Source organism: Pygocentrus nattereri, chromosome 2 (assembly GCF_015220715.1).
Source record: "Pygocentrus nattereri isolate fPygNat1 chromosome 2, fPygNat1.pri, whole genome shotgun sequence".
NCBI lineage: Eukaryota > Metazoa > Chordata > Actinopteri > Characiformes > Serrasalmidae > Pygocentrus > Pygocentrus nattereri.
Window position 1 is genome coordinate 20,461,743 of NC_051212.1, and position 27,600 is coordinate 20,489,342.

Genomic DNA, 27,600 nt, shown 5'->3' on the forward strand with positions numbered 1-27,600 from the left:
CTGGACTGAAGGCAGCAGGTAGGACTGGCTAGAAGAGGGTGCAGGCAGGATGGAGTGGGTGGAGACGGGTGTCAGGGCTGATGTGTGACAGAAGGATAGCAGCAAGAGTGAAAGGGAAGGTTTACAAGACAGTAGTGCGTCCTGCTATGATGTATGGTTTGGAGACTGTGGCTCTGTCTAAAAGACAGGAGGCTGAGCTGGAGGTGGCGGAGATGAAGATGCTGAGATTTTCGTTAGGAGTGACAAGGATGGACAAGATTAGAAATGAGCAGATCAGAGGGACAGTGAAGGTGGAGCTGTTTGGAGATAAAGCCAGAGAGGCTAGGCTGAGGTGGTTTGGACATGTGTTGAGGAGGAATAGTGGATATATTGGGCAAAGAATGTTGGAGATGGAGCTGCTGGGTAGAAGGAGAAGTGGTAGACCTCAGAGAAGGTTTATGGATGTAGTGAAGGTGGACATGGAGATGGTTGGTGTAAAAGTAGAGGAGGCAATGGATAGGGCAAGATGGAGGCAGATGATCCACTGTGGCGACCCCTAAAGGGAGCAGCCGAAAGAAGAAGAAGAAGATGATAAACAGACATGAAGTTGCTCGCAAGGTAACAAGAAGTTGCATCAAAACACATTTCTCTGTAAACTTCATCTATATTTCTTAGAAGTGTTTTTTACAGAAATTATATGTATAGTTTTCTTCTCTTGTTGAGTTGATGGAAACTCAGTCTAATTCTCAAGCTTATTTTGCAGCATTTCAGTTATTTGCTTGAATTTAATTTGACAGCAAGATGGAAACTTGGCTAGATGGCCATATTTACATTGGTGAGAATGCACAGCATGAAATGTTCCTTGATGTGGCTATAATACATGCACACAACACATCAATATTATTTTATTACCACTTTTATAAACTTTTTATTACAAAGGTTGTTAAATTTATATGATTCAAACGTGTACATCGGTTCCACACAAGTGAAATATGATACATCAACTTAAATTTAATAAGTTAAATTAGGTACTTACACATAATAATTATGCTGATGTAATGTTTCATTTATGTTGAGCCGATATATATTTGAAACTTTAAAGCAATTTTTACAACTTCTTCTTTTTTAGTGTATGCCTATAATCAGGGTTAAAAGGCGTAGTGAAATAGTCAACAGACTGGAGTTAAAAGGTGAACCTCAAGCTCAGAGATAAAAAAATGGTGCTATTAAATGAAATTCTTTCCACTGAAACATTCTACAGTGAGTAACTTTACTGCAGCTCTAAAAGATTGAATTTGGGAAACAATAATTTGGTGAAAAGCCAAAGCCATGAAAGTCACTAGGAGAACTCTGGAAGAGTTCTGAGAGTTGATATAGTGTTAGTGTGATCGTAAATACCAGTCATCTGTAATATTCAGACCTCCTCTTTGTTTCTGCACTCATTCTTTTCATTTTCTCACAAATTTTCATTTTCATCTCTGCACACTTTGTTAGCCCCCTTTTACCCTGTTCTTCAATGATCACAACCCCCACAGGACCATCACAGAGCAGGTATTATTTGGGTGGTAGAGCATTCTCAGCACTGTAGTGACACTGATGTGGTGGTGGTGTGTTAGTGTGTGTTGCGCTGGTATGAGTGGATCAGACACAGCAGTGCTGCTGAAGTGAACACTCACTGTTCACTCTATTAAACACTTATACCTTGTTGTTCCACAATGTAGATTTAAAATCAGGGACGGTAGCTCATCTGTTGCTGCACAGTTTTTGTTAATCATTCTCTTGTCCCTCATCAGTGATCACATGATGCTGCCCAAAGGACACTGTTGGCTGGATATTTTTGGTTGGTTGATTATTCTCAGTCCAGCAGTGACACTGAGGTGTTTAAAAACTCCACTTGTACCAGCACAACACATACTAACAGGCCACCACCACCACGTTAGTATCACTGCAGTGCTGAGAATGATCTGCCACCCAACAAATACATGCCCTGACCGTTGATGGACAGGGTAAAAGTGGACAAATGAATGTAGAAAAGCAGGTGGACTACAGTCTGTAATTGTAGAACTACAATGTGCACCTATACAGTAAGTGGAGCTGATAAAATGGACATTGAGTGTAGAAACAAGGAGTTCGTTTTAATGTTATGGCTGATCAGTGTATATTCTTTCAGCACATGATTGAAGTCTGTGCCTCCTTCTTTCCACTATAACTGCTGCCATTGTTAAAGGAAGTCTCAACAACGTCCTGCTGAGACACCACATTGTAAACAGTGACCTGGTGGCCTTGCAATTTTGAGTTGAACTTTAAAGGTTAATGACTTTTTTGATTGCAAATTCCAAATCTTTTTCAGAGTGTATTACTCTAACTTTCATGATACATGCAGAATATGCCATTTCCAGTATGCCAAAGTAACATTCCCTGTCCTTAAAATGTTGGAAGACTGTCCCAAAAACTTATCTTAGATATTCATCTTCCTTTAAATGCATTTTAAATGTCATATATAAATGTTTTTAGGTTTACATACCAGTTTTGGACATAACACGCATAAAGAATGCATCCAAAAGGCTTAGTACGTCTGTCTCTGAGGCTCACCAGAGTTCCCCAAACCTACTCCCATCACTAGGAATTTTAGAGATCACTTTAAAGATCACTCTGGAACATTGGTCATAGCTTCCCATTGGTAGAATGGTTGCTGACCCATGGCCTTGTTCATTAATTCATTCATTAATGAATTGGATTGTATGCATTTAAGCAGATTTGAGTTGTGTTCCCATGACTTTACAATCATCAACTGTAAGCTTGAGGACACTTGAGTGCTGGATGGTAAATGTATACACGGAGCCAAGGGTGGAAAATATTCCACAGAGTGCAGACCTCTATACAGGGCTAAGGCTGGTAATGCTGTGTTGATTGTCTATGACTGGAGGTCAAGTGTCATTCAATCAGCAGCTAGAAGATGGGCTGAGAGCATGATGAGTGTGAAGAGAGCAACACAGCCTTAATGTCACTCAATCTCTGGGCCATGAGCCAGAGAGAGAGAAAGATAGAGAGACTCAAGTGCCTGTTTAAAGAATGGCCTATTGTTCACCAGCCCTTCATCTTGCATTAATCTGCACGTAAGACACACACCTTCCACTCTTTCATGATGCACCAGTCTTCCACTTTCAGAAACAGCATGTTAAAAAGCAAACAAGGAGAAATATGATCAAGAATCAATTAAGTCTTAAATCATTTGTGAATAAATTAGAGGGCAATCATCTATCACTGTTAGGCAGACGACAGTGAGTGATGTTAATTTCTGAACACTTTGAAAGGAATTAGAAGTGAGCGATTATAAACTGGTTGATTATCCATTAGGGATGAGCATTTTAACCAATTTTGCACAAAATATAAGGCTTATTCATATCTTACAGGTAGTTGGCACAGGAGGTGATTTGCCTTGTTCAGTGTTTGATTGTGTTTTGCATGTATGTGATTTAACATGCTACCAGTTGGTTTTTGATTTGAAACATATGGACCCGATTTACACCTGGTCACTTCATGCTTCTTGAGTATCAGGACTATATCTGGGTAAGGCCAAGCCACAGTAAACCTAAGACACATTTAAAACAGATACAAAGGTGGTCTGAGATGCATTTGAACCACATTATACAATATAAACTGATCTATTTCTCTAAAACATGTTTGACAACCCAACCCCCTCCCAGTACATCCAAAACCCCTCCCAGAAACTGCTCCCCATGCAGTGCATCACTGTTCATGTGATCTGTGCCTGAGAGGAAGATAATCATGGAGGATGCACATGGTTGGGGACCAGATGAAACAAAATGCTTAATAGCAATATAGACAAACGGATAAACAATTGGTAATTGGCTGCCACGTCCCGCACCACAATCGGATTTCAGTCCGACTAACTGTATACATATTTGTCTCCCAAGTGTATATGCATGTGGTTAAACTCTTTTCAGGATGCAATCCAGATATTAGTCATATAAAGTGACTGGGTGTAAACAGGGTGATGTCGTCACTGACAGAGCAAAACCTTGTATTTCCAAAATGGTAACATTTCAGGAGAATGGAACTTAATATAATAAGGTATTTTTTCAAAGTGTTTTTGAATTATTTCTATTGGTCCCTTGTTAAATGTAAGACCCAATATCAGCTGCTTGGTTCTACATTTCATGCTCACTCAAAAACAAATATCCGATTAATATCCAGTTAGTAAATATGTACTAAGAGGCTAAGGCTGGTAATGCTGTGTTTAGATATTTATTTGAGAAATTGTGAGAAATTGTGTGTGTGTCAAACATGAATCATTTGTGCTTAATATTATTAAGATGCATTAAAAGCATGTCCCACTTCACATGGTTGTGTAGGAGTGAGTGGGAATGTTCATCAACCTTGGTCAGAAATAAATAAGTCTGTAATGCAGAGCGAGGAGGCGGATGCATGTACAGAGGTAAGCGACTTTTATTAAGGGCAAATCCAGGGTCGTGGTCAAGGCAGTCCAGGGTCATAGAGCGAACACGGATATATTGAGGGTCAGACATGACAAAACCAGAATACAAACACGGCAAACAGAGACCAAGACATGAAGCAAAGACTGGCAAACAGGAGGGGCAAACACAGGGCTTAAGTACACAGGGAAAACGAGGGACAGCTGCAAACAATCAGGCAATCAGGGGAGGAGTTACCAAACAAAGGGCAGGACTTAAACCAAAACAAAACGCACATGGAAGACCAAAACAAAGGAGCACATGGAGTAGTGGGAGGAGCCAACCGTGACAAAGTTAAACAACTGTCATAACATCAAAAAGCATATTTCATTACCTAAAAGCCATGTACAGTAGTAACATTTTGAACAACACAGAAAACATGGCAATGTTTAATGCCAATACCTTTTCATTTGCTTCAGAACTAACCTTTGTTTCATGGATTACCACCAACTGCACATGAAAATTGTAACAGACATTCCAGTAGTATGTATTTCACCTTGTATGTTGCAGTTTTATAGTGACTCACAGAAACCTACTGGGTAGGCTTCAGCTGGTGTTTGTGGTCAGAAATGTGTCTGTATATCTGGAGTGATGATTTTCCTGACAAAATTGTTCTCATCCTTTGGAAAATCCCTTATTATGTCACTCCCTTATTATGCAGGTGTTTTATATGGAGTGAGATTAATGTATTTGATGTGAGAGCACGAAACAAGGTTAAATTGAGTAAGTCAGAAAAACGAGTGCACAGAATCAGGAAAACTAAGAGTAAACAGCGACACAGAGCAGAGAAACAAGAACTGACGGCTTCAGATGCAGCACACCCAGAGTTTAGCATGCCTGCTTATTGCAGCCCCACACTCTCTTCACTGATTTCAGCTTGTATTTCACTTTTTGCTTGATTGTGAAATTTCTGCTCACTTCATAATTACAGCAGGAAATACGTCAGCGGTCAAGGCCTGGTAGCTGATTACCTGAACTGTCAATTGTGAAGCATTCACAGTCTGTGACTGCCTGAATTCGTTGCCAGTTTGAACCGTGAATTATGTGAATTATACACATATTCAACAACTGTTTTCAAGTCTTGCCTTAGTTTATTGAAGAAATAATTGATTAAAAGTATGCACTAATTTATTTATATATTATTATATTAATAATATAATAATATATTAATATATTATTAAGCAAGCCGACAGCAAAAACAGACAGCTCAGATGTGAGAAAAGAATCAGCTCAAATGTGAGATTAATAAGAAAAGTTTTATTTAAAAAAATAACAAACTGTACAAAGTTTTCCCAGCCTTGATAACATCTTGCAAAAAAAAAATTACCAGCTGGACAAATGCAAAAAATTTCATTCTGCATCACAAAAGCTAACTGTCTCATCTCTGTGATGTTTGCGTTCAGTTTTCTTGATTCTGCGCACTCGTTTTTCTTATTTACTCGATTTAACCTCATCTCCTGTGTGGCTTCTGTAGGCCTAACTAATGGATGAGCTAACCTGGCTCTATCTACCTAGATACCATGGAGAAAAATCCTAATGGGAAGATTTTCCTTTTTAAGATCTCTTCATAAGATACATATGGTACATATGAACTGAAGAGGTAAATATGAACTGAAGTTTCAGACATGCATTTAAATTAGTTCACAGAAATCATTGGGCCTTCTCTGAAGGCCTAGCAGGCCTTGAGGGTTCCCCGTTCAACCTAAATATAAAGTGGAAACAAATAATTAAAAACAAGTAGTTCAAATAAACAAAAGTAATACTTTGCATGAAATTCTGCCCTGTTCCACAGTGAAGGAAACAAACGGCAAAACTTTCACAACAAGAGCTACCGGTGCAACAGATAGTAACACATTTATTTAGGCAAGAGAAGTGCCTAAATAAACAGTTGCTTTGGTGGAACAAAAAGTGCTTGTTAAGGGAAGTTTCAGATGACGTCTTAGGCTCTGCACTCAAAACATTAGGAGCAGAGATATGGCTGCACAGTCAGAAGGTGTTAATGAGAACTCAAGCGGAGGAGTTATTTCAAAAGACCTTAATGAGCTTTCACTCTCTCGACCCATCCTGCAGTCGCTAATGGGGAGAGAGTCTGTAGTTACCTCAACTGGTTGTGACTGTGTTTGTGAGTATATACGTTGGTTTCAGGGTGATATCTGTCACAGCTGAAAGAGTGAATGCATAGCAGGACAGTGGAATGAGAGAATAATAAGAAGGAGGAGAATCATAGGTCAGACTGATATAGTGCTGGAGGAGGCTGGAAATGACTGGCAATGGTGCCCAGTTGAGGGCATAGGTCATGTCCCCTAACTCTTTACCAGCTGCTCCTGGAGCCAGAGAGAAAGAGAAAAGGGGAGAACAAACAGGAGCCCACAACAGCATCTCTGTCCCTGGAGATTAGCTAGAACATATCCTGTAAGAGCAGTAAAAACAACAACAACAATGTCAAAAGACAGGATGAAGAAATGTGACAGAGTCCCCATAACTAGCCGAAAGACACTGAGATAGTGTTATAGCAGGAGAAAAAAAACTAAAAATCAATAAAGAATAAAACTTAACTACTTGAAGGTAGTCAAAGAGAGAGGGATGTACACAGGGAGTCAGTGCGGGTGAGAAAGGATGAAACATAGAAGCCTAGAGAAGGATAGATAATAAGAGAGAAGGAGACAATTGGCTGAATCCCATAATACTGGCTTTTTCATGCTCTTCAAATACATTTTTTAAGAACAACGGTTGCTGGGTTGGACAAGCTTTGCAGGACATTGGCAGAAATCTCATTCACCTAAATGAGAACTATTCAAAATTACCTTTTGAAAATGACATTTAGAGTTTCGCATGATGTTTAAAATGTTAGACTGGTCAAAATGTAATGATAGCTCAGGCATACTTTTTAATTCTACATTTGCAATAGCACAGAAGTAGGTGTTAACTTTTAAAGCTTGATTTGAAGTCAATTTTAACATGTAGTTAGCTAAAGCATAGTACAGCATGATGGTTCTTTGCGTGGTGAAATGGATTTTCAGATTAATGGATAATGTGTTGTATATGGTTCAATATAGCACCCAAAAGAGGTCTGATATTGTTACAAGCTTGACATCATAACAATAGAACAACTCTTTATTTCTTTGACTCTGTTATTTCGCCATAACATACCAGGTTTTTCACAAACACTGTATCCCTATGCTGAGATACTGTTGCTAAGCAACAACTTTGATAGTAGACGCTCAAGCTATTTGAATGCTTTTACTTCTTTGTGCACAAACAGAAAATGGACACTTTTAAAATCACATTTCACTGACAGCCGATTTGGTCAGACTCTCAAACTGTCAGTTGGTCTGTGTGAGGAACTGGAGAACTACGCGCTTTGCAGCGAGTGAGCAGAACTCGTTACTCTGACGTAGCAGCAAGATGCTTGTTAAGGAACTATAATTTGGTGGAAGGAACTGCAAAAATTAAAACATTAAATGCCACGTTCATGGCCCAATTTATTTATTTCTTACCTTATTTATTCAACTGTTGTATAAAAGCAATAGAACGCTTGAGGTTGTGTGTTATCGCTATAACATCACGGCTGTGATGATCTATGACGAATAAAATCACAGTCGTGATGTTATTCATTTAGGGGGCTGGAGGTTAGGGAACCAGTCTTGTGACCAGAAGGTTGCTGGTTCGATCCCCATGGCTGACAGTCCATGACTGAAGTGCCCTTGAGCAAGGCACCTAACCCCAAGTTGCTACCTGGGCGCCATGGATAGGGCTGCCCACTGCTCACGGCAAGTGTGCTCACTGCCCCCTAGTGTGTGTGTTCACTAGTGTGCATGTATGTGGAGGTTTAATTCCTCTGTGTGCAAACACAGTTGGCTAATGGTTCTGAAAACTTCTGAATTTCACAATAACACACTCCCTCTCATGTTCTATTGCTTAAGAATAACTCAAATGACAGCTATTTATCAAACCCAAAGCTGGCTCACCTAGTTTGGCTTACTTAGCTAATTGTTAGCTAGCTAAATTAGCTAATGCAAGCAAATGCTAGGCCAGAGGTCAGCAACATATGTCTCCTTTACTGCCATGTTTCAATTCCACAGCAGAATTAGATTTCTAGGTAAAAATAAACTAAGCCCTCTTTACTATAAAACAAAGCTCTGCTGATTGTTACAACAGTTTTAACAATAAATGGTCTTAATTGCCAAAGTTAATGTATAACTGCTAATTCACCATTTAACCCTGAAGACAACAGATAACAATCTTGTCTAGCTAGCAGCTGATGAAACAGCAAAGAGAAAGAATTAGGACTGATAATTCAGAGACAAACTGACTTATATGACTGACGCATTTATAAGCACTAAGCTGGTTTCCTGATGCGTTTAACCTGCAACGAGAAACTGTCAAACACAAAAAATTTGTGACGCTGAACTCAGCTTCATTTTCCCATTCTTAAATAGTGCCACAGTTAAGTGGTGCCACAGTTCCATTCTGCTGCCTCAGGCGCCATTTAAGGTGGAACAGGAAAATTAGTACAAGAAGCTGGTGAACGACAAATGACTTCAGCCTCGTTAAAACGTAGAGACATTTTACCAGAAACTACTACTTTTGAGGAAAAATTTCCTGTCGGCGATACGAGAAAAGCAGCTATAGCTGAGCTAAAACTTAAAAGCAGAGCGAAAGAAAGTCTGCCTTTTCGTTTATATTTTTTTGTCTATACTAGAACATTAGCACAATAAGAGATTTTCAGCCAAGATAATAAAACGTTACTTTAATAAAATGGACATAAATGTTGTGTATCCCAAATTTTTTGTTAAAAGAACAAAATGGCTCTTCTTATCATTTGGGTTGCCGACCCCTGTGCTAGGCTAATATAGGCCAATTAATGTGGTAGCTTTGGTAACCAAATCCTAGTGAATCCTAGTGAAGTGAAGCAAATATTAACTACAGATAATTAAAGCAACTCAAAGTACTTACTTCAGAAGTTTTTCAATAGACTATGTATCATGGTTTACTGTTGCTTGAGTCATTTTCTGTATTAGGGTGTATGTATATACAGTAGGAAAGTGTTAGTAAAGGTTAAGGAGGAATTTTCAGTGCTCTTTCTACCCCTGCATGTAAACTTGTCATGGGAAGTTGCCAAAAAAATTTGCAGGTATAATTGCATGAGTGAAAGGGTCCAGAGGAGAGTCCTGGCAGAAGGTGAATCAGAGCATGAGTTGGAGCAGCGAGCAGTGGGAATGCACTCAGCGCAGCTTTGCTTGGCAGCGCAGTTCTAAATGACAGAAGTCCTGTAATCCATCCAAAGCCAAAACGAGGCCAAATCTCCTATCAAAGTGCTTCTCAGACCCTGCCAAAACGGCACAAAAGACCCCCTCACATGCACTCACACACTGGGAGGCTGAAAGAGCATGTACATATTGAGTATACAAAACACTATGCCACACTGAGACTGCTCAAATGTGCGGGCAGGCACACATGGCTCAGGCATCTGTTTAGCCTCAGACTGAGAATTTGTCGCTGTTGTTTGCCAGTATTATTTGTTTTATGTTTATTTCTCATCATTATTTGTTGTATTTTTATTTGCTGGTAACACAAACACATGCTGCTTATATAATTAGAAATGCTGAAAGGCTTCCCAAGGCAGTGCTAAGTGGCAGAAGTGTTGAAAGTTGCTCTTGCACTTGTGTCATGCTGTCATGCTTTTTGAGGCCATTTTGTATTTTTTAATAAACTGTGAAATTAGCTTTGTTAGAAGCTAATTAACGGTTAAAAACAAAGTGCGGTTCATGTTAGGGTGGTCCTACACTCCAAAAATGGTTGGCTGCAGGTGCCCTTTCACACTAATCTGTGATGGGTTTTCAGTTTCTTTTATAATCACTAAGCAGAAAGATGTAGATTAGACAAGCCTGTAACAAGTCCTCCCAAAAGGCATCTTTTTACCCCCACTTCAAAAAGCTTCCATTAAACTAAGAGATTGTGTTCTTTTTTCTCCTGATATACTTCTCGGTTTTCTGAGCAGCATCTCTAAACCTATTTCACAGTGTGTTTTAATAGTGGAGTTCAGAAGCTCAGGCTTATAAATAAATATATTTTTGGCTTGTTTATTGTTTTGCGCATTGAATGAAGCAGTTGAGAGAAGATAAAGGTCAGAGCAGAGTCACTGAACAGTACTGAGTTTGAAGGCTAGCTAGAGCAATTTTGACAACACTGAACTCCAGAGAAATGTTTACCGATTATACAATCTCGCTGGGATATACATCTCGCTGGGCCAAATATGATCTCATTATAAGAATACGCACCTGGAGATTAATCATTTAAATTTTGCCATTGGATTTTGGAGGTAATGGATGATGGTAATATCAAAAGGTGCACTGTCAGAAAAAAAGATACTAAACAGTCACTGGAGTGGTACCCCTCACATCACTGGGGTGGTACCCTCAAAGGCCTTTTAGTTAGGCAACATAATTGTACCCTATGACGTTGCAGTTGTATTTTTTAAACACACTCCACACTCCCTATCTGGACTCCACGATTTTTAGTTTATTTTTCAATTTAAAACATTTAAAATATGCTCTTTTCCTCTGGGATGGTGAATGTAGTGTACCTTTAAAACTTTAAGCTACACAATTGGACCTTAAGATGACTATCGTACCTTGTTTGTATCTTAGTGAACAAAAATTAACCTGTATAGTACCCTTTATTCTGACATTGTTATAAGATACGTTCCATCTAAAACCTGCATCCAAATTCCTCCTGTCCATACACTTTTAATGTCTTGCTTGACCTTCCTCAGTCTAAACCTAAATTTCAACCAATACAGAGAATAAACACCAAAAGGAGTCTCAGATCATCACATATGGTCAGTCTCTATTCTGGACAGCTTATTCAGTATATGTGACCCCAGTTCTAGCAGTTGATAGAGTCTATAAACTAAAACACAGATTGTGCATGAATGTCCTTTCCACCCAACCACCATCTGTCTGCAACAACACATTCAGTAACAGGTGAAGCAATTCAAGTTAGCCTTCGCCTCCCACTCCTTCCTGTCTCCCGTGTTAGTTAGAATCAAACAAATGACATCATTCATATGTTTTTAGATCACATCAGTCTGTACATGCACATTTGTGGACTAAGTAACATTCTACATGAGGGTTCTTCACCCGCCACAATCATGTTGTTTGAATGAAAATGGATAAACTTGTCATTCATTTGAGCAGAAAGCTATAAATAAATGATGAAATGGATGAAAAAGTATATATAATAGTCTTTATTTAAAAAGTTGTCTTCATCATCACATCATCACCGCTGGTGGCTCAGGGGCCCATAAGCAAGTGCTTTTTCCACTTATAGCAAGAAACAGCCCTGATGTTACTTTTAAAAGGCAGTGTCCAAAGCCAGAGTACGTCCCATTAACTGTGGTACATGCTTTATCTCTACTGGGAGTCCTATTATTCTACACGGCTAGCTGAAAGGATAATGTGAGTGTAAGAGGACACTGAGATAGTGCTAACAATGTGATGGTGTTAACATCCAACACCTCCTTGATCTGGAGAACATTCAGGGCAACCTAAATTAAAGGCCTCATAATTATAACTCCTGTACTTTGGCCTTTTTATTTGCTGATCCAGGACCAGTTTCCTCGTCCCAAATTGTACCCACTATCATTACAGGAGGAAGCATTAAGCTCGTCTTCTAATGTGCCCTCTTTGTGATTATCCCTTTATGGGCCACTGTGGTGAAAGCTGGAGAGTTGCTATTTCAGGTGCAAGGTCATTTATGAGCCATCCAGTTGCTCTGTGAATGTACTGTAGATGTGAAATGCATCTGCAGGGCTGCTGTACAAAGAGTTTTTATTTCAGTTCTCGTGTCTATGTGCATTAGTTCATGGCTGTTTTTCTTAGACTTGCTTTAGTCTCTTGCTTCTGCCCGTTTCAGTCAAGTTGAAGAGTTGGACCTTTTTCCAAAGTGAATGCTCTACCCACGCTGTCTGATACGAAAACCAGAGCTACTGACTGCAAGAGCATGTGGGGAAATTGCAGTTGTTTTCTGTTTTTAAGAAATATCTATATATCAATTTTCAGGGCTTCTACATTCATCTATTTTGCAAATAAGTATTGTATTTTGAAAGGCTGTGCATGGTTTGTTCGTGCTCTCTTCTCTCTCACATTTTTATCATTTGGCATTTATAAAACTTACAGCAATTGATAGATGACTTCATTACTTGATTACTGTAACCAGTAGTGACATTGCTAAACACCAGTGTCTCCCCTACCATTGAAATCTCCATTCACTGGCAGGCTAACATTTGTTGCTCATCATTTTGTTGGTGTTGTTGTTTGTTTTTTTGTTTTTGGGTATACATTTGTACCCACTTGCTTGTGCTGGAGGAGCAGTGTTGTGCTCTAGTCTTCTAGGGTAGATGTAGTTGTCTTTAATCTCAGCATTTCTAGATCTAAATAAAGATAACAGCTTTGTTTTCTGAAACATTAGTTTGGCTTGTTTTTTTTTAAATACAGTGTGGGATAATAAAAGACATGAGATTCCAGCATGGTGTTTCATGTTTGCCATTTTATTTGGCATTTTAAACCAGCAAGAGCTCCCCCTTCTGGAGGTTAGCACATGTAACCAATCAAGTTTCTATAGCATTCTTTAAACCCTAATAATCAACAGCGTATAAAGTTGAACTTTCTTTTACACTGTTGGCCTTTTAGACTTGACAGACCAAAAACCACTTAATAGTGATGATGGCCAAACATCATCTGTTTTGAAGAGCCATAATAAGTTGACCTTAACTGTGATATAATCAGAAAAGTTAACACCTGAAGTATGCAAAACAACACTTAGATAAACCAGAGGTGTTTTGGAATCATGTGCTGTGATCTGATAAAACCAAAATGTAACTCTTTGGCTACAATCACCAAAGGTATGTTTGGAGGAAAAAAAGAGAAACGACTAAATGAGACAACACCTCGCCAGCCATTAAGCATGAGGCTTTGGGGATGTGTGGTAGTCAGTGACACAGGAAATTAAATGTTGTGGGGACAGAGAGATGAAAGCATTCTACTATTCAGCAAATCCTGGAAGCTGATGTTGCACAGTCAGTGAAGAAACTGAAAAAGAAAAGAGGTTGGACCTTACAAGACAATGACTCTAAACATGCTTAAAAGTCATCCTTCAATTACTTCATAAAAAAGATTAAATAAAATAGAAAAAAACTTGCCTTCATTCCCATCAAGAATCATTGGAGGCCTTAGATTTCAGTAGGAACTGACTAAAAGAGTGCCCAAATTTGTCACATTTTCTCCAATATGTTAAAATAAAGCTATTAAAAATAAATATGCATTATAATTTGCAGATTCATATGTCAGTTCTATGCAAAGATGGTTTTAGAATCTTTTCACTTAGAAAATCAATAGAATATGTAATGACTGGGGTAATTACACCCCAAATGTTTGCACATAACTCTTAGAAATTGCATGCAACTCTAAAGGTTGTGCATGTTTTGAGTTACTGTCAGCTGAGAAAAGTTCTTGTTGATTCTTGAATTGTGTTGCTCTTTGATAAACAAGCTAGGAGGCAAAGCGGTCTGTAGTCAGATGCATTATCTGTTGCTCTTCTATGATGAAGGCTTTCCAAAACCATTTCTGCATGCATGCAAATGTGTGGTTTTGCCTGTGTCCCTGAGTGGTGGACATGTATGTGTTTGCATGCGTACCATTTTGTCTGGTATGCCCACAACTCATCCCTTCATTTAATTGTGCTGCCGGCTCTGGCAGAATGAATGGAGAATTTCACTCTGAATACCTTTATGTAGAAAAAAATCCATGCAGTTAATATAATCTATATCTAATATAATCTATATTAACTGCATGGATTTTTTCTACATAAAGGTAGAATTGATCCATCTGAAATATCTACTACAGAAATGCAGCATACAATGCAACACAGCTTTTTTTCTTGTCATAATGAAAGTTTTTAAAAAATTTTCTCCTCAACACATGTGTGCCTAAAGCTACAAATAAACTTTTCACCCTCCCAGATATTCCAAATGTTCCCAGGCTTTTCTGGCTCTTCTATTTCATGCTAATTAGACCAGAGACTGGTTCCAAATGGCAGTTACTTGATTGGTGTTTGCTGAAGAAGCTAATTACCTTCCAATGGAATTCAGGCTCGAATTTATAAATATGGAAGTGCACTTTTGTTCCCTTTATTAATAGCAAAGAGATAAAGAGAGTCTAAGGGGAGAGAAGAAGAGATAGATAGAGAGAGAAAGGGAGAGAGAGCAGAGATTGTGATTCATATCACATAGGATAGTAGGAATCTTAATCAACCATGTTAACTCTAAGTGTGCACATACTTAGAGGAGAGTGAGAATAAACTAGCACATTCTGGTTTTTGCTAATCATTTAAAAAAAGGTTTGACCAAGATTAATCATTTATAAAGTGACCTACACATCTCTGCTACAAATGAAAATGGAAAATTTGTTTTGACCTCCTACAATGTGTGAACTATTCACTCAAATACATTTCATTTAGCAAAATTCTATGTTGTTCAAACCAAATGGGCTTTCCAACCTGAATACATCAATATATATGCATCAAAATATATATGATTGTGAAAAGAGACTTCGGCTTTTTATTTTGACCACAAAGTAGAACAGCAAATATCTACACATGAAAACTGAAATATATTTTGTTTACGTGAATCTGTGAATGACAAGCTTGACAAAAATGAACTTTTTTTGAATTGGGAGGGATATTGTTCACTTTGGGGGGCTTCCAACTAACCCCATCACATTGAGCCTCTACTTTAGCTTTGCAAGCTCTTACTGTGATTAGTCATATGCTTCGAAGTGGTGTTACATTATAGACACCATAGTGGTGATTAAAACATAGCTACAGTAATTACTGAAACAAAATTGCTTGGATTGTAAAATAAACATGGTACAGAAGTCTTCAGAGTGAGTCTAGAGACGTGTCTGACAGGTGGTGTTGCTCTGTGAATGCTAAGAGATGACCAAAAGCCCAATTTACTTGAACCTGCTTAACTTCATAAAAAACTCTGTGATATGCTTTAGCCTGTGTCTAGTTTCACATGACCAGACGTTGTCTTGTAAGAAGAACATGTGTCTGGGGACCACTTACTTTTATGTTATCCTTTTCTGACCTTACAAGTGTTGGACAAGGATAACTATGCCCAGCCTGGGAGCAGCACAGCATTACCAGCAGAGCAGTGCCACCTTGTGCAGTCGGGAGTGAGGTCAAGTGTCTTGCCCAAGGCCACAACAAGCAATAATCATTTAGTCTGGGAATATAAACCCACACCCTTCCAGTTGCTGGCTCACCTCATCTGCTACTAGGCTACTGGCCACCCCATAAACCTTTGGTGCTGGATTGTAGTGAAATCTGTTGCATACAAGGGCATGTCTCTTCTAAATCCCTCTGCAATACCCTCTGCTCTTTTAATATTTATAGTACACTCAAATCAAGCTAGCCATCAAAACAGTATCATTAGCTTTTTTTGTCACATGTTCTCTGCACACACAACACACAGCCACATAGCCATGCTTGCTTATATTACATTTGAGGGTTAATGGATGGCTTTTTGTCCCTCAGACAAAGTTGATGAGCAAACCATTGACCCCTACTTTGAGTCTTGCTTTCACAAAGTATTGAACTGGTTTAGAAATTAAAGACTCAGTTTGTTCTCACCATAATATTGCATTATTCCCACCCATAGTTTGCTGAAAATTTCTCATGGCTGTCCCCAGCATTCTCATTACAAGATCATGTGTGCCCCCAGGAGATTAGGTTGTGCCCCGCCCCCCTCCCCTATTTGTAGAGTATGTACCTTAGTATTCATGCTGAAATCTATGCCTTTGTATATATATTCTCCATCTTGCAATTTACACACACACAAACCCGAGTGGAGTCACATGACATTTGAGAATAAGCCAGGTTGGATACATACACATCTAGATGGTTTAACCTACTGTAACCTTCAACATTCTAAAGACGTTTCCCTTTAGCTGTGAGATCATATTCTCAGCTCAAATTCTCTGGAACTCGCTCACACACATTGGCTCAGACAGCTATAACTGTAGTTCCAACCTTTGCACACTCACCCAGACATACACTTAGTCTCAATTTTACCCCAGGCCATTTCTGAGGCATTTAGAAAAAGTCTAGTGTTTCTTATTGGTTACTGGTTACAGCAGCAACACACAGTGCTTGGTCTCCTATGAGATGTTATCTGTCTTTATAATGGGACTTGAAACTGCCACCAGAGAGATTAATGGCCACCTTTGAACAGGCACTCTGTGATTTTTATATGTTCTCCCACTCGCACAGCCTGAAACTTGGGGGTTATTCCACAGGCCAAAACAGAAGTTATTATGTAGTGATTTATTTATTCTAGACCGCTGTTGTTTTTGCTTTATCTCGCCCCTACAGTACAGTGACTTTGGCAAAAGGATAAGTGGGGAACTGGAACAATATTGTATTGGAAGAACGCTGCAATGACTTGTCAGGTGGAGGATGTAGAAAAACAATTCCAAAGGCTTTATATCACCCTGCGTAGTCTAAAACTTTACACTTTGGCTTAGGGAAGCAGAATGCAGAGAATTTCCGAAGTTTATGTTTCCTAAATAACTGTCATATATCTTGTCTAAACATTAAGTTTTATGCACAAGTGTTTAACAATCAAACTGGCCTGTGTGACATCGCAAAATTGATTTTTTACTCTCTTGTGTCCCTTGTGTTCTCTGAGCTCTTCTGTACGTGTCTGCTTTGTGCAAGAGTTAGGAGATTCATTCTCGGGATAGAGCCAAGATGCATGAAAGAAAGGCAAAGAAACAAAGAAAAACAAGAGGCAATCAGTTGTTAGATGTCAGTCACAGACATTCTTTGTTAACAAAAAATTGGCTCACATAAGACCCATTTAGTAATCTTCTACAATATTTACAAGTCTATCATAGAACATAACCGGTGGAAACAGTGATGGGTGTTTAAAACTAGTATTCCTGGCTCAATGTATGTATGGTATCTAATGCACTTGTGGGTTTTTCAGGGCAACGAACGGTAATAAGGCATTGGCTGTAACATTATACTTCGTATCTTGAAGAATACACTAACTGCCAATATAATGACAGTATTGTTGGGAAGCTTATTAGATTGTGCTTTATGGCAGCATAATGACCAACTGTGCATAAGGACAATTAGCAACTTGTCCATCATTTCAGTATGGACATTACCTTTGACAGTCCTCCTGAATGACTGTCTGCTAATTAAATGGAATGCGACCCTCATCTGTTCCAGGAATTAGTGCCCCCTATAAGTTGCTTGCCTGAGGTGAGGCTGGCTGGTGGGATGGTAGACGATTTTGAATGATTTTAACCTGCTGAACTCAATTAGCCTTCACTAGTCTGGTGTAAATGGACTCATAGGTGTGATTTCATGGTCTCCCTAGTTGAACCTCTGCAGACAGCAGTGGACTTAAATGCACTTCCACAGAAAGTGAGTCATGGTTCTTTTTCATTGTACTTGCAGAGCAGAGCACTAAACATTCAGATCACAAAACAGTAAAATTGAAACCAGATTGTTTCTTATTTATCTGTTTACTCTCAAGCCACTTCTCATTATGTTTGTTTGTGTTTTGCAGATATTGGCTCCAAGGACAAGATTGCAGGGACAAGAGCACGAGACACAATGGATATCCTTAATTCTCTAGACTTTACCCTCACCTAGCATAGCCAGTGGACTGTTTGAATCTCAACAGGAATCTGTTCTTCGTTCCATTACCTTCAAACCTTTCAGTCTAGTGGGATCACCATTAAACTTGCTATTTTCCCTCTACTGGCCTGGAGGTGCAACTGCAGTTTTTGTTTTCTAATGATGGGGGCTCCTGGAGGGCCAGTTCTGGGTGGCTTCGGGTCCACCACTGCCCCTTTGGACATCGGTGGATGGATGATCTGGCCCGGGAACACCACCATAAGCCTGAACCAGAGCCTAGTCTGGACCGACCAAGTCACCAACCTCTCTTCCTTCTCACCCTCCACTCAGGCTGTAGCCAAAGAGGTGATCAAAGAGAAGAACTGGCCAGCGCTGCTTATACTAGTAATTATCCTGCTGACAATAGGTGGGAACATTCTAGTTATTCTAGCTGTGTCATTGGAGAAGAAGCTGCAGAATGCTACAAACTTCTTCCTGCGCTCTTTGGCTGTGGCAGACATGTTGGTGGGCATCCTGGTCATGCCCATCTCACTTATCAATATCTTGTATGGTGAGTCCCACCAAATTAATTTTAATTAATATTTCTTCCCACATAAGTAATCTAATTATCTTTGTTATGTGTATTTCTGCAATTAACAGACTGAGGGGTTAGTTTCACTAGAAAAATGATTGACAAAGGACTACAAAATAGAAGACCACATACACTATTAAGATGTGGCATTTAAATACATCGCCATAGATAAGCATCGCCAAAAAGAATGATCTGCACATGAGCCTAAGGGCACCACGCCCAATGCCAAATATTAGGTATAGAGATATAAAGCCCACCAGCACTGTACTATGGAGCAGTGGAACTATGTTCTCTGTAGTGATGGAGCACTGTTCAATACCTTTGGGAGGAATTGAAGAGTTTGTACTGCAGAATTAATCATCCAATATCAGTAATGCTCTTGTGGCTGAATGCAATCAAATCCTCATAACAATGTTCTGACATCAAGTACAAAGAATTCCCAGAAGTGTACAGGCTGTTACTGCAGCAAAGAAGGGAAAAACTCCCCATCAACATCCATGATTTCAGAAGGAACATTTTACAAAATCAGCATGATAGAGCTAAAATATGTTTTTCCAACATCAAAATGACTTTTTCAGTTCCTCATTCTGTGAGTAAGAAGTTACAAAAATAAGTTAAATTGAATGTGGGAAACAGACAGCTCTCATAGACAGCTTAGTTGTAACCCTTCCATTTGGAGGCTGTACTTTAGCCTACCTAGCTCTTGCTGTGAGTTGGTTAAGTGGTTCATAATTGATAAAATGATTAAAAAATGATAAAAAATATTTTAAAACATACTTTTATGGTTCTAAATCACTCTTTAGTGTGAATTGTGAGAAATGTCTGTTAGAAAACTGTGAAAATGTACAGGTGATGTTGCTATGGCAATATAAGAAGATGGCTATAAGCGCATTCTACTTAAACCTTTAACAGGACCAACGTTGTCAGGTGGTACCCTGCCCTTCAGCCTACATTTCTACAACAAACCTAAGTTTCAAAAAGGTTTGAACCATATGTGAAATGCAAATAAAAAGAAAGACAATTATGACAGTAAAAGTAAAAGGGGGGGGTATTTAAGGGCATTTTTATTTTGTTTTCTTTATTTTCTTGGAATCCGCTTATAACAAACTAAAAAGTCACATTTATTTTTACATGACCATTTTCCAAACTCGGCTTATCGCTTAGTTGTTTGTTTTTTTTTGTGTATCTGTAGGAATACAGTCAACATATAAATGTCAACATTCTGATGGGCTACTCTGTATTGTCTCACTCAGTTCAGACTGAAACACTCTTTATAACTTCATTGTGATGTATCTGTGGATGTTGTAGTCCCTTGTAATTTGGCAATGAGCTGGTGTTCAATGAGCTGGTGTATTTGAGATGAGGAACTGTGGTTGAAGTGAATTTTGACCCTAAAAAACTTACTGTTCACACAAATGAGAAGTGACTGAATCAGGTCTTTCATGTGAGACCCTACAAAATAAATGTCAAATGACCAAATCAGATCTTCTTCATACAAAAGCAGATCCTAAAAAATAAATGTCATCTGACGGAATCTGATCCTTCACATGAAAGCAGGTCCTACAAAGCAAACGTCACCTGACCGAATCAGGTTCCCTACACGAAGGACCTTACGAAAAAATTGTCAGGTGACCAAATCAGACCTGTCAGGTGACCAGGGTGCTACAACAAAAAAGATGCTCACTTCATTTCCCCAAAAACTAAGGCACTAAATGTGTTTGTTTTACCAATATCAAAAGTGATTGAGTAAAAACCATAATTGGGTCAGACAAAGAAATGGAGGGAGAAGCAGAGTGACCAGCCATAGGAGGGTCAACTGAAGTAGAAACCAGCTGTTCTGTTGGATGGAGGGCAAACTCCTTCACCCTACTGAACCCAAAGAGAGCAGCACAAATAAACTATGGCAGGTTTAAGAGGGGGGATATAAGTAAATGAGTTGTTTCATATGGAGTCACAAAAACAGTGAATTCATATAAGCCTGTTTTTGCAGCATAACTACCATAAATGGACTGTGTGAAAAGGGAAGTGAATAGGACCCTTCTTCATTTCAAAAAGGTCCAGAAAGCTCATTGTTCCATGACATGGGCCCCTTAATGCAGATAGACAGATATAGCTGAAAAATGTAAAATGTTCTTGTCACACTGTGTAACACACTGGTGAAGATAGACAGTACAATGGAGCAGCTTTATGTAATCCCTGCTTCACAGTTAAAAAAAAGACAAAAGGGAAAACTGGCAATGTTTGTATTACCTTTCATTACTTTTGTCGAGAAGTCTGTAGTAACATCGCCTGTGGCTGAAACTAAATTGTTCCCCCTTGTGATCGTCTTGGGACAGCTGAGCTGTCTATCAAAGACTATCCCTGGCTCTTGTTATACAGAGCGGGGCCATCCATGTCCATCTCGCCTCAGTCAAGGGTGTGTGTTTTTGGGATGCTTCGCTGATCCTCCTCATCCGCATCCACTCAGAGTGAATAGTGCCATCATCCTCTGTTGCCCTATTGATCACTGAAGATGTATTTACATTCAGTTAACCCAGCACAACTACTTCTTCTGTAGTTTAGTCCTACAAGATAAAGCAGGACGTGGATGCAGAAGAAGAGGTGCTTATTGATTTGTGTGCAGAGCAGTGTAGCCCTTAAAGAGATATTGATCACTAGAGCACCATTCAGACTGTCAATGCAAACACATCACCACAAGACTAAGAAGAGGATACTTTATACACACACTGGTTAGAACACACACCTTCCTCTGTAAAGGATGTGATGAAGAACATGCACTTACATGCCAAACAGACACACACAGACAGATATAGAAGTATGAAATCAAGACCTGCCCAAATGCTCATTTTTACATAATGGTTTGGTTGCATTTTTTACCTTGAAGATCAGTGGCTAGGCTAGCAGTCAGTTTTTGATGTATTTATGTAATGCATGCTGGCTGCTGTAGTGAGAGAACAATGATGAATGAAAATATGAAAGCAACCATCCATCCATCCATTTTCTAAGCTGCTTCTCCGTCAGGGTCGCGGGGAGGTGCTGGAGCCTATCCCAGTAGTCTTCAGGCGAAAGGCAGGATACACCATGGACAGGTCGCCAGTCCATCGCAGGGCATATGAAAGCAACCAAAACAGTGAATTCTGTCGAACTGATGAGGCTGGGGGTGCTGTGGGGTACAGTGCAGTGCTACAGAATACTGCATAACATAACATTTGAGGTAATAAACCCTAGTTTTAGGCTGAGATGCCTTTTAAGCAAATATTATTAACTACTCTAAATTTTCAGCTTCTCAATATCAACACACAACAACCTTTATGAACACACGGAGGGGCACTTATGCACAAAACAGACACACAAACAGATGTAGAGGTTTTAAAAATGAATACTATTTGTGCTGTAGCATGTATAACAGTATAATCAGCAGTGCACATGGCTGCTAGAATGTGAATCATCTCCCGCCTGGTCATTAAAATGAGCAGGCAGTTTGCGATGATCATGGCCAGCAAGCTGTCAGGGGAAAATATCATCTGCTGTTATGATGCTTCAGATACACACACACACATGTGCACACACACACACACACACATGCAGTTTGTGCCTCTGACAGTCACTGATAGATTTTGAACCCCCCCGATTCCTTTTTCCAGTAGTGCTCATGAGCGTGTGCTTGAAAGGAAGCTGTAGAGCGCCTAAGTGTGACAGGCGGCTAACTTTCTAGCGCCATGGCTGGGTGACCTTGAAGGTCGATCCAATCAACTTTATCACTCACAATCTGTGAGTGAGTATGTGTGTGTCGCGCTTCATTTTATCGTCTCCTTTAGTCTCAAATGAAAGTGGAAGCAGGTGGTATATGACAAAGACTTATAGCCTGACTAAATTCATTATTACCTGGAATATATACAAAAGTAAGGAGAGACTGCACATGGGCAGTTCATAAGTGCCATTTACACACACTGAATCAATGCAACTGATAGCAGTTTAACAAACTAATGAGACAGCTCTGAGATGCTAGGCCTGTAGTCTTGCAGGGACAGATGTTATCTCCTAACAAGAACATCTTGGAACAACCATGAGAAATTCTGAGCTAATTCTGGGTGAGAATGTTAACTTATTTGGGTGGTAACAAACTGATTGTGAAGTTTCTAAACCAGTCTAATGCCTTGTCATGGCAGAGTTCAAAGTAGGAGGTGATAGTGTGTTTGTCAACATTGTCCAGTGGACAACAAGCCTATTGTTAGCCCATGGATGTGATGTAAGGTAGCATGGCTGAGAAGTCCATCCAGCTAAGCATATAAATGTGTCGTGTGTGCACGGAAAACTTTACATGAGGTGAAAAAAAACAATATTGCATTATAAAACTGACATTAAAGGTAGTGTTTTGCTAAGTAACTTGCTAAGCAAACTGGTTAAACTACTCTAACTTAGGTTATAGAAGTTTCGCAAATTTGGGCCCGCTGGCAGAGCCTGGTCATTTAAGGGGTTAAACGATCACCTCTGGCCCTCAAGACTAGGCCTATTGCACATCAGAGAAATATTTTAAAAGAATATTCTAATGTTTTTAATCTCTTTCTGCCACATCTATGGCGTATGGCCACTAACCATGGACAATAAAGCACTTTAAAAGTACTTCAGCATCTAGGTAGAACATCTTCTGTTCTAAATGTGTTTCAAGTGACTGTCCCTTTACTGAGTACAGAGAAATGTGTTGAAATTATTGTCTAATTGACCATAGGCTATAGACGCAGTAATCAGAGAATAGGTTGAAAAACTCTTCAGTATTATTTTAATGTATATGTGGTTAATGTATTTGTAGGACATCCATACTTATGCAGTGTCAGGGCATGAAGTCACAGGGCTTATATGTATTATATATGTATATCGCTCTTTTCTGAAGAAAACCTCTGTAACCTCTTTTTTACCTTCTGTAAAAAACCAGACCTCTTTCTAAGTCATTTTGGGCCATTTGTTTTGGTCTATTCATCATGAAATTAACACACAATGTAAAGGGCAACAGGCATTTTCAAATTATGTCAAAAACAGGAAAATGTAAAGAACCCATAGTGCACAAATATTTTCTGTTTTTGGATTTTTTTTCATTCAATGAATCATTAAAATATTATACTGCATCCCAGAGAGGTGTAAATGGTCCCTGCATCTAGTTTAGATTTGTCCCTACATCACATTCTGTAGACATTCAACATTTACAGAGTGCAACAAGAAACTGATCCAATGTGAGCCTAAAAATAAGGTAGCACATTATGCCCAGGAATTACTTAGGGCTCTAGAAGTTAAACAGTGAAGTGCAAAGCTTTTGTGGAAAGCATTTTACAAAGTTATTTATCCCCTGCTTTTCTTTAGTTTTCCTATGAAATCATAACGTTTTTGTCCAATAAAATGTCCAAAAACAAATACACTCATACACATGATCCATCACTTACATGCCCTCTGCCACTCATTCGACCATGCACATACTATATAGATCTTCCCTGTAGTGAGCAGTTCTCCAACTTAAACTACTGCAGCCCTTTCAAGCAGTCGCATCACATTCTGTGTGGCTAATATGACACTTTTCAAGCTGATGCTGGAATGAAGAATTGACAATATTTCCACCAATGTTTTCAGTCATTAGTCTGAAATGAATTATACACTCTTGGCTGTATGCCTCGTGCTCCAAAAATACAGCTCTACAAAATACTTTTCTTCAATTTCAATCAAAAACATGAATTAGTGAATTATTGCAAGGAACAAACATTACAAAATGACCGTGTTTAGCATGCTTATGATCTTTTTCAGCAAAAACATGGAGGGAGCTTCTTGCACACACAAGACAGAGACTCATCTGACAGGCTAGTTTTCCTTACGATTTTCCATGCCAATGTGTAATCCAATTTTCCATCCTTTCCTGACATATCTGTCTTTGTGCTAAATGATGCTTGAGAGTTTATTATAACCTAAGGTACACCACCATGGAAAGAATCATTTGGATCACAGAAAGCTGTTTTATGAGAGTCATGTGCATCAGTGCATATGCCTGTTATAACACTGAAACATCTCAGGTTCCTCTCTCTATGATACGGATCTTTCAAAGTATGCAGTCCATGAGTGTCCTTTGAAGGCTGCCTAGAGCCACGAAGGCCGAACCGAAATGAGACAGTCTGCGCTACGGCACGTTTTCTGTTTGCGTCACAGCACTGATGTTCCTGCCCTTACCATTGCATCACAAAACACTGCTCCTGTCAAGTTCTTTCAAAGTTCTTTAAAGTATTGTTCACCTCAGTTTAAATCCAATACTTCCATTTAAAAGTGTCTCCTCAGCTGCCGGTCACTGCTGATTACGCCATGTTCTTGAATCCTCACACACAGTGAATATGTTGGCTAGTGCAGGATCCACCCGTTGGATTCTACTTTGCCATAGAAAAGAAAGGCACATTTCTCGGCTAGCGTACAAAGGAGCCTTTGAAATGGGACAGCCTAGTCGCACCGCTGTAATGCAGTCGGCCTTCAAATGTAGCCTCCACAGGATGCAGCCCCTGAAATGGGACACAGCTGCTATCTTTGCTGTTTGCATGAGGTAAACAAACTAAGCTAACAGTCGATGCTGATGCTATGATAAAGACTAATTTTACCTTGTATATGACATCTAATGTCTACAAATAGTCTTAACCCTGTTAGTATTATTGTCTGATATTTATTAGACAGTGTTAATTTTATTGTCTTTTTCCTGCTCATTACATTGCTCAGTTTATGTTGCATGCATAATTTTAGGCCTGGGTGGACAATATATTGCAAACATGATGATTCCACATGTTTAATATTTTTTGTGTATTTAAATGATAGAGATGTACAACCCCAATTACAATGAAGTTGGGACGTTGTGTAAAACATAAATAAAAACAGAATTTGATGATTTGCAAATCCTTTTCAACCTATATTCAATTGAATACACTACAAAGACAAGATATTTAATGTTCAAACAGATAAACTTTATTGTTTTTTGCAAATATTCACTCATTTTGAATTTGATGCCTACATGTTCCAAAGAAGTTGGGACAGGGGCAACAAAAGACTGGGAAAGTTTAGGAATGCTCAAAAAACACCTGTTTGGAACATTCCACGGGTGAACAGGTTAACTGGAAACAGGTGAGTGTCATGATTGGGTATAAAGGGAGCATCCCTGAAAGGCTCAGTCGTTCACAAGCAAGGATGGGGCGAGGTTCACCACTTTGTGAGCAACTGTGTGAGCAAATAGTCCAACAGTTTAAGAACAACGTTTCTCAACGTGCAATTGCAAGGATTCTGTGCATGTTACAACAGCGTGGCTTCGTAGTAAAAGAGTGCGGGTACCAGACTGGCCTGCCTGCAGTCCAGACCTGTCTCACATTGAAAATGTGTGGCACATTATGAAGCGCAAAATACGGCAACAGAGACCCCGGACTGTTGAGCAACTGAAGTTGTACATCAAGCAAGAATGGGAAAGAAATCCACCTTCAAAGTTTCAACAATTAGTGTCCTCAGTTCCCAAACGCTTATTGAGTGTTGTTAAAAGGAAAGGTGATGTAACACAGTGGTAAACATGCCCCTGTCCCAACTTCTTTGGAACGTGTTGCAGGCATCAAATTCAAAATGAGTGAATATTTGCAAAAAACAATAAAGTTTATTTGTTTGAACATTAAATATCTTGTCTTTGTAGTGTATTCAATTGAATATAGGTTGAAAAGGATTTGCAAATAATCATATTCTGTTTTTATTTATGTTTTACACAACGTCCCAACTTCATTGGAATTGGGGTTGTGCACAAAGTCATTCAGAATGCTTTGATGTGCAATACTACCACCTGTGTAAAGAAATCTGAGTCAATAGGTTTCTATACAATAACCTGTTTCACATCAAACCACTCTGAATGAATTTAATTACACAGAAATCTGGTGGCATTGGCTAGATTGTAACCAAGTTTCTTTTTTGTTAAAATTTACAACTGCTTTAAATTGAATCAGTTAACCCTTCTGTGAACCTTTTGTAGTGTTGCTTAAAGACTGTATCCACTTATTAGCACATCAATATTAGCAATAACCAAGGCAACATTATCAAATCAAGTGAATTCCCAAACAATGGAAAGAGACATCTCTCTGACCAGTTTTTTAAATGCTGTGTAGAGAGCAAAGCATGAGCTACCACAGTGGGTGGCATCAACATTTAAAGGGTCTCTGCTCACATATACGTATTAGAGGACTAAATGCCCTCTTTTAAACCTCATATTGAGGTGGGGCTACAGATGCAGCAGATTTTTCTTTAGAGGTAACCATGGGGTGACTGGCCAATAAGCAATTTCTCAGGTGCAGTATGGGTACTATTGAAGAAATCAATCATACTAACAAAAGCATAGACAGCAAGCATGAGAATACAGGTCTGAGTAAACCTGGGGGGAGCTTGAGGTGAGGCTTATGGGTAGTGAAAATCATTTCTGGATTTATTTTATGAATATGGTATTCAAATAAGGCAAGTATGGTTTAGAATAAACAAAGCAGAATATATATACACACATACACACATTTTCTAAGCCGCTTCTCATACATATATATAAACATAAAATATTGGTTAGTTGTGTAGATATTTCCTGGAGTAAAATATCCTCCAGTTATTTGTCTCTCTCATACCTACACAAAGCTGAGAAATTGTGCAGATCTGCTTATCCTCGGTCATTTAAGTCAGTTTCATCAATCATACACAAGTAAGCAGAAGGGAGCTGCCTCCTCTTGTACCTAATATTCAGCTCACAGCCTCATTTGGAGCCCTAGGCCAAGTGAAATAGAGAGAGTGAGAGAGAGCAAAAGAGATGTAAATATT

At 39.1% G+C, this 27,600-nt stretch overlaps 1 protein-coding gene across 3 annotated transcripts in view; it reads left to right on the forward strand.

The window, feature by feature from the left end:
* htr2cl1 (5-hydroxytryptamine (serotonin) receptor 2C, G protein-coupled-like 1) overlaps positions 1–27,600 on the forward strand; it is a 152,049-nt gene that overhangs the window by 103,229 nt on the left and 21,220 nt on the right. Inside the window, exon 2 of one of the 3 annotated variants that reach the window (XM_017710233.2) lies at positions 18,118–18,738. In XM_017710233.2, the coding sequence (XP_017565722.1) occupies positions 18,348–18,738 (391 nt within the window). In that variant the 5' untranslated portion in view covers positions 18,118–18,347. The remainder of the gene's footprint in view (positions 1–18,117; positions 18,739–27,600) is intronic. The other 2 variants (XM_037545011.1, XM_037545012.1) reach the window with 2 other exon arrangements.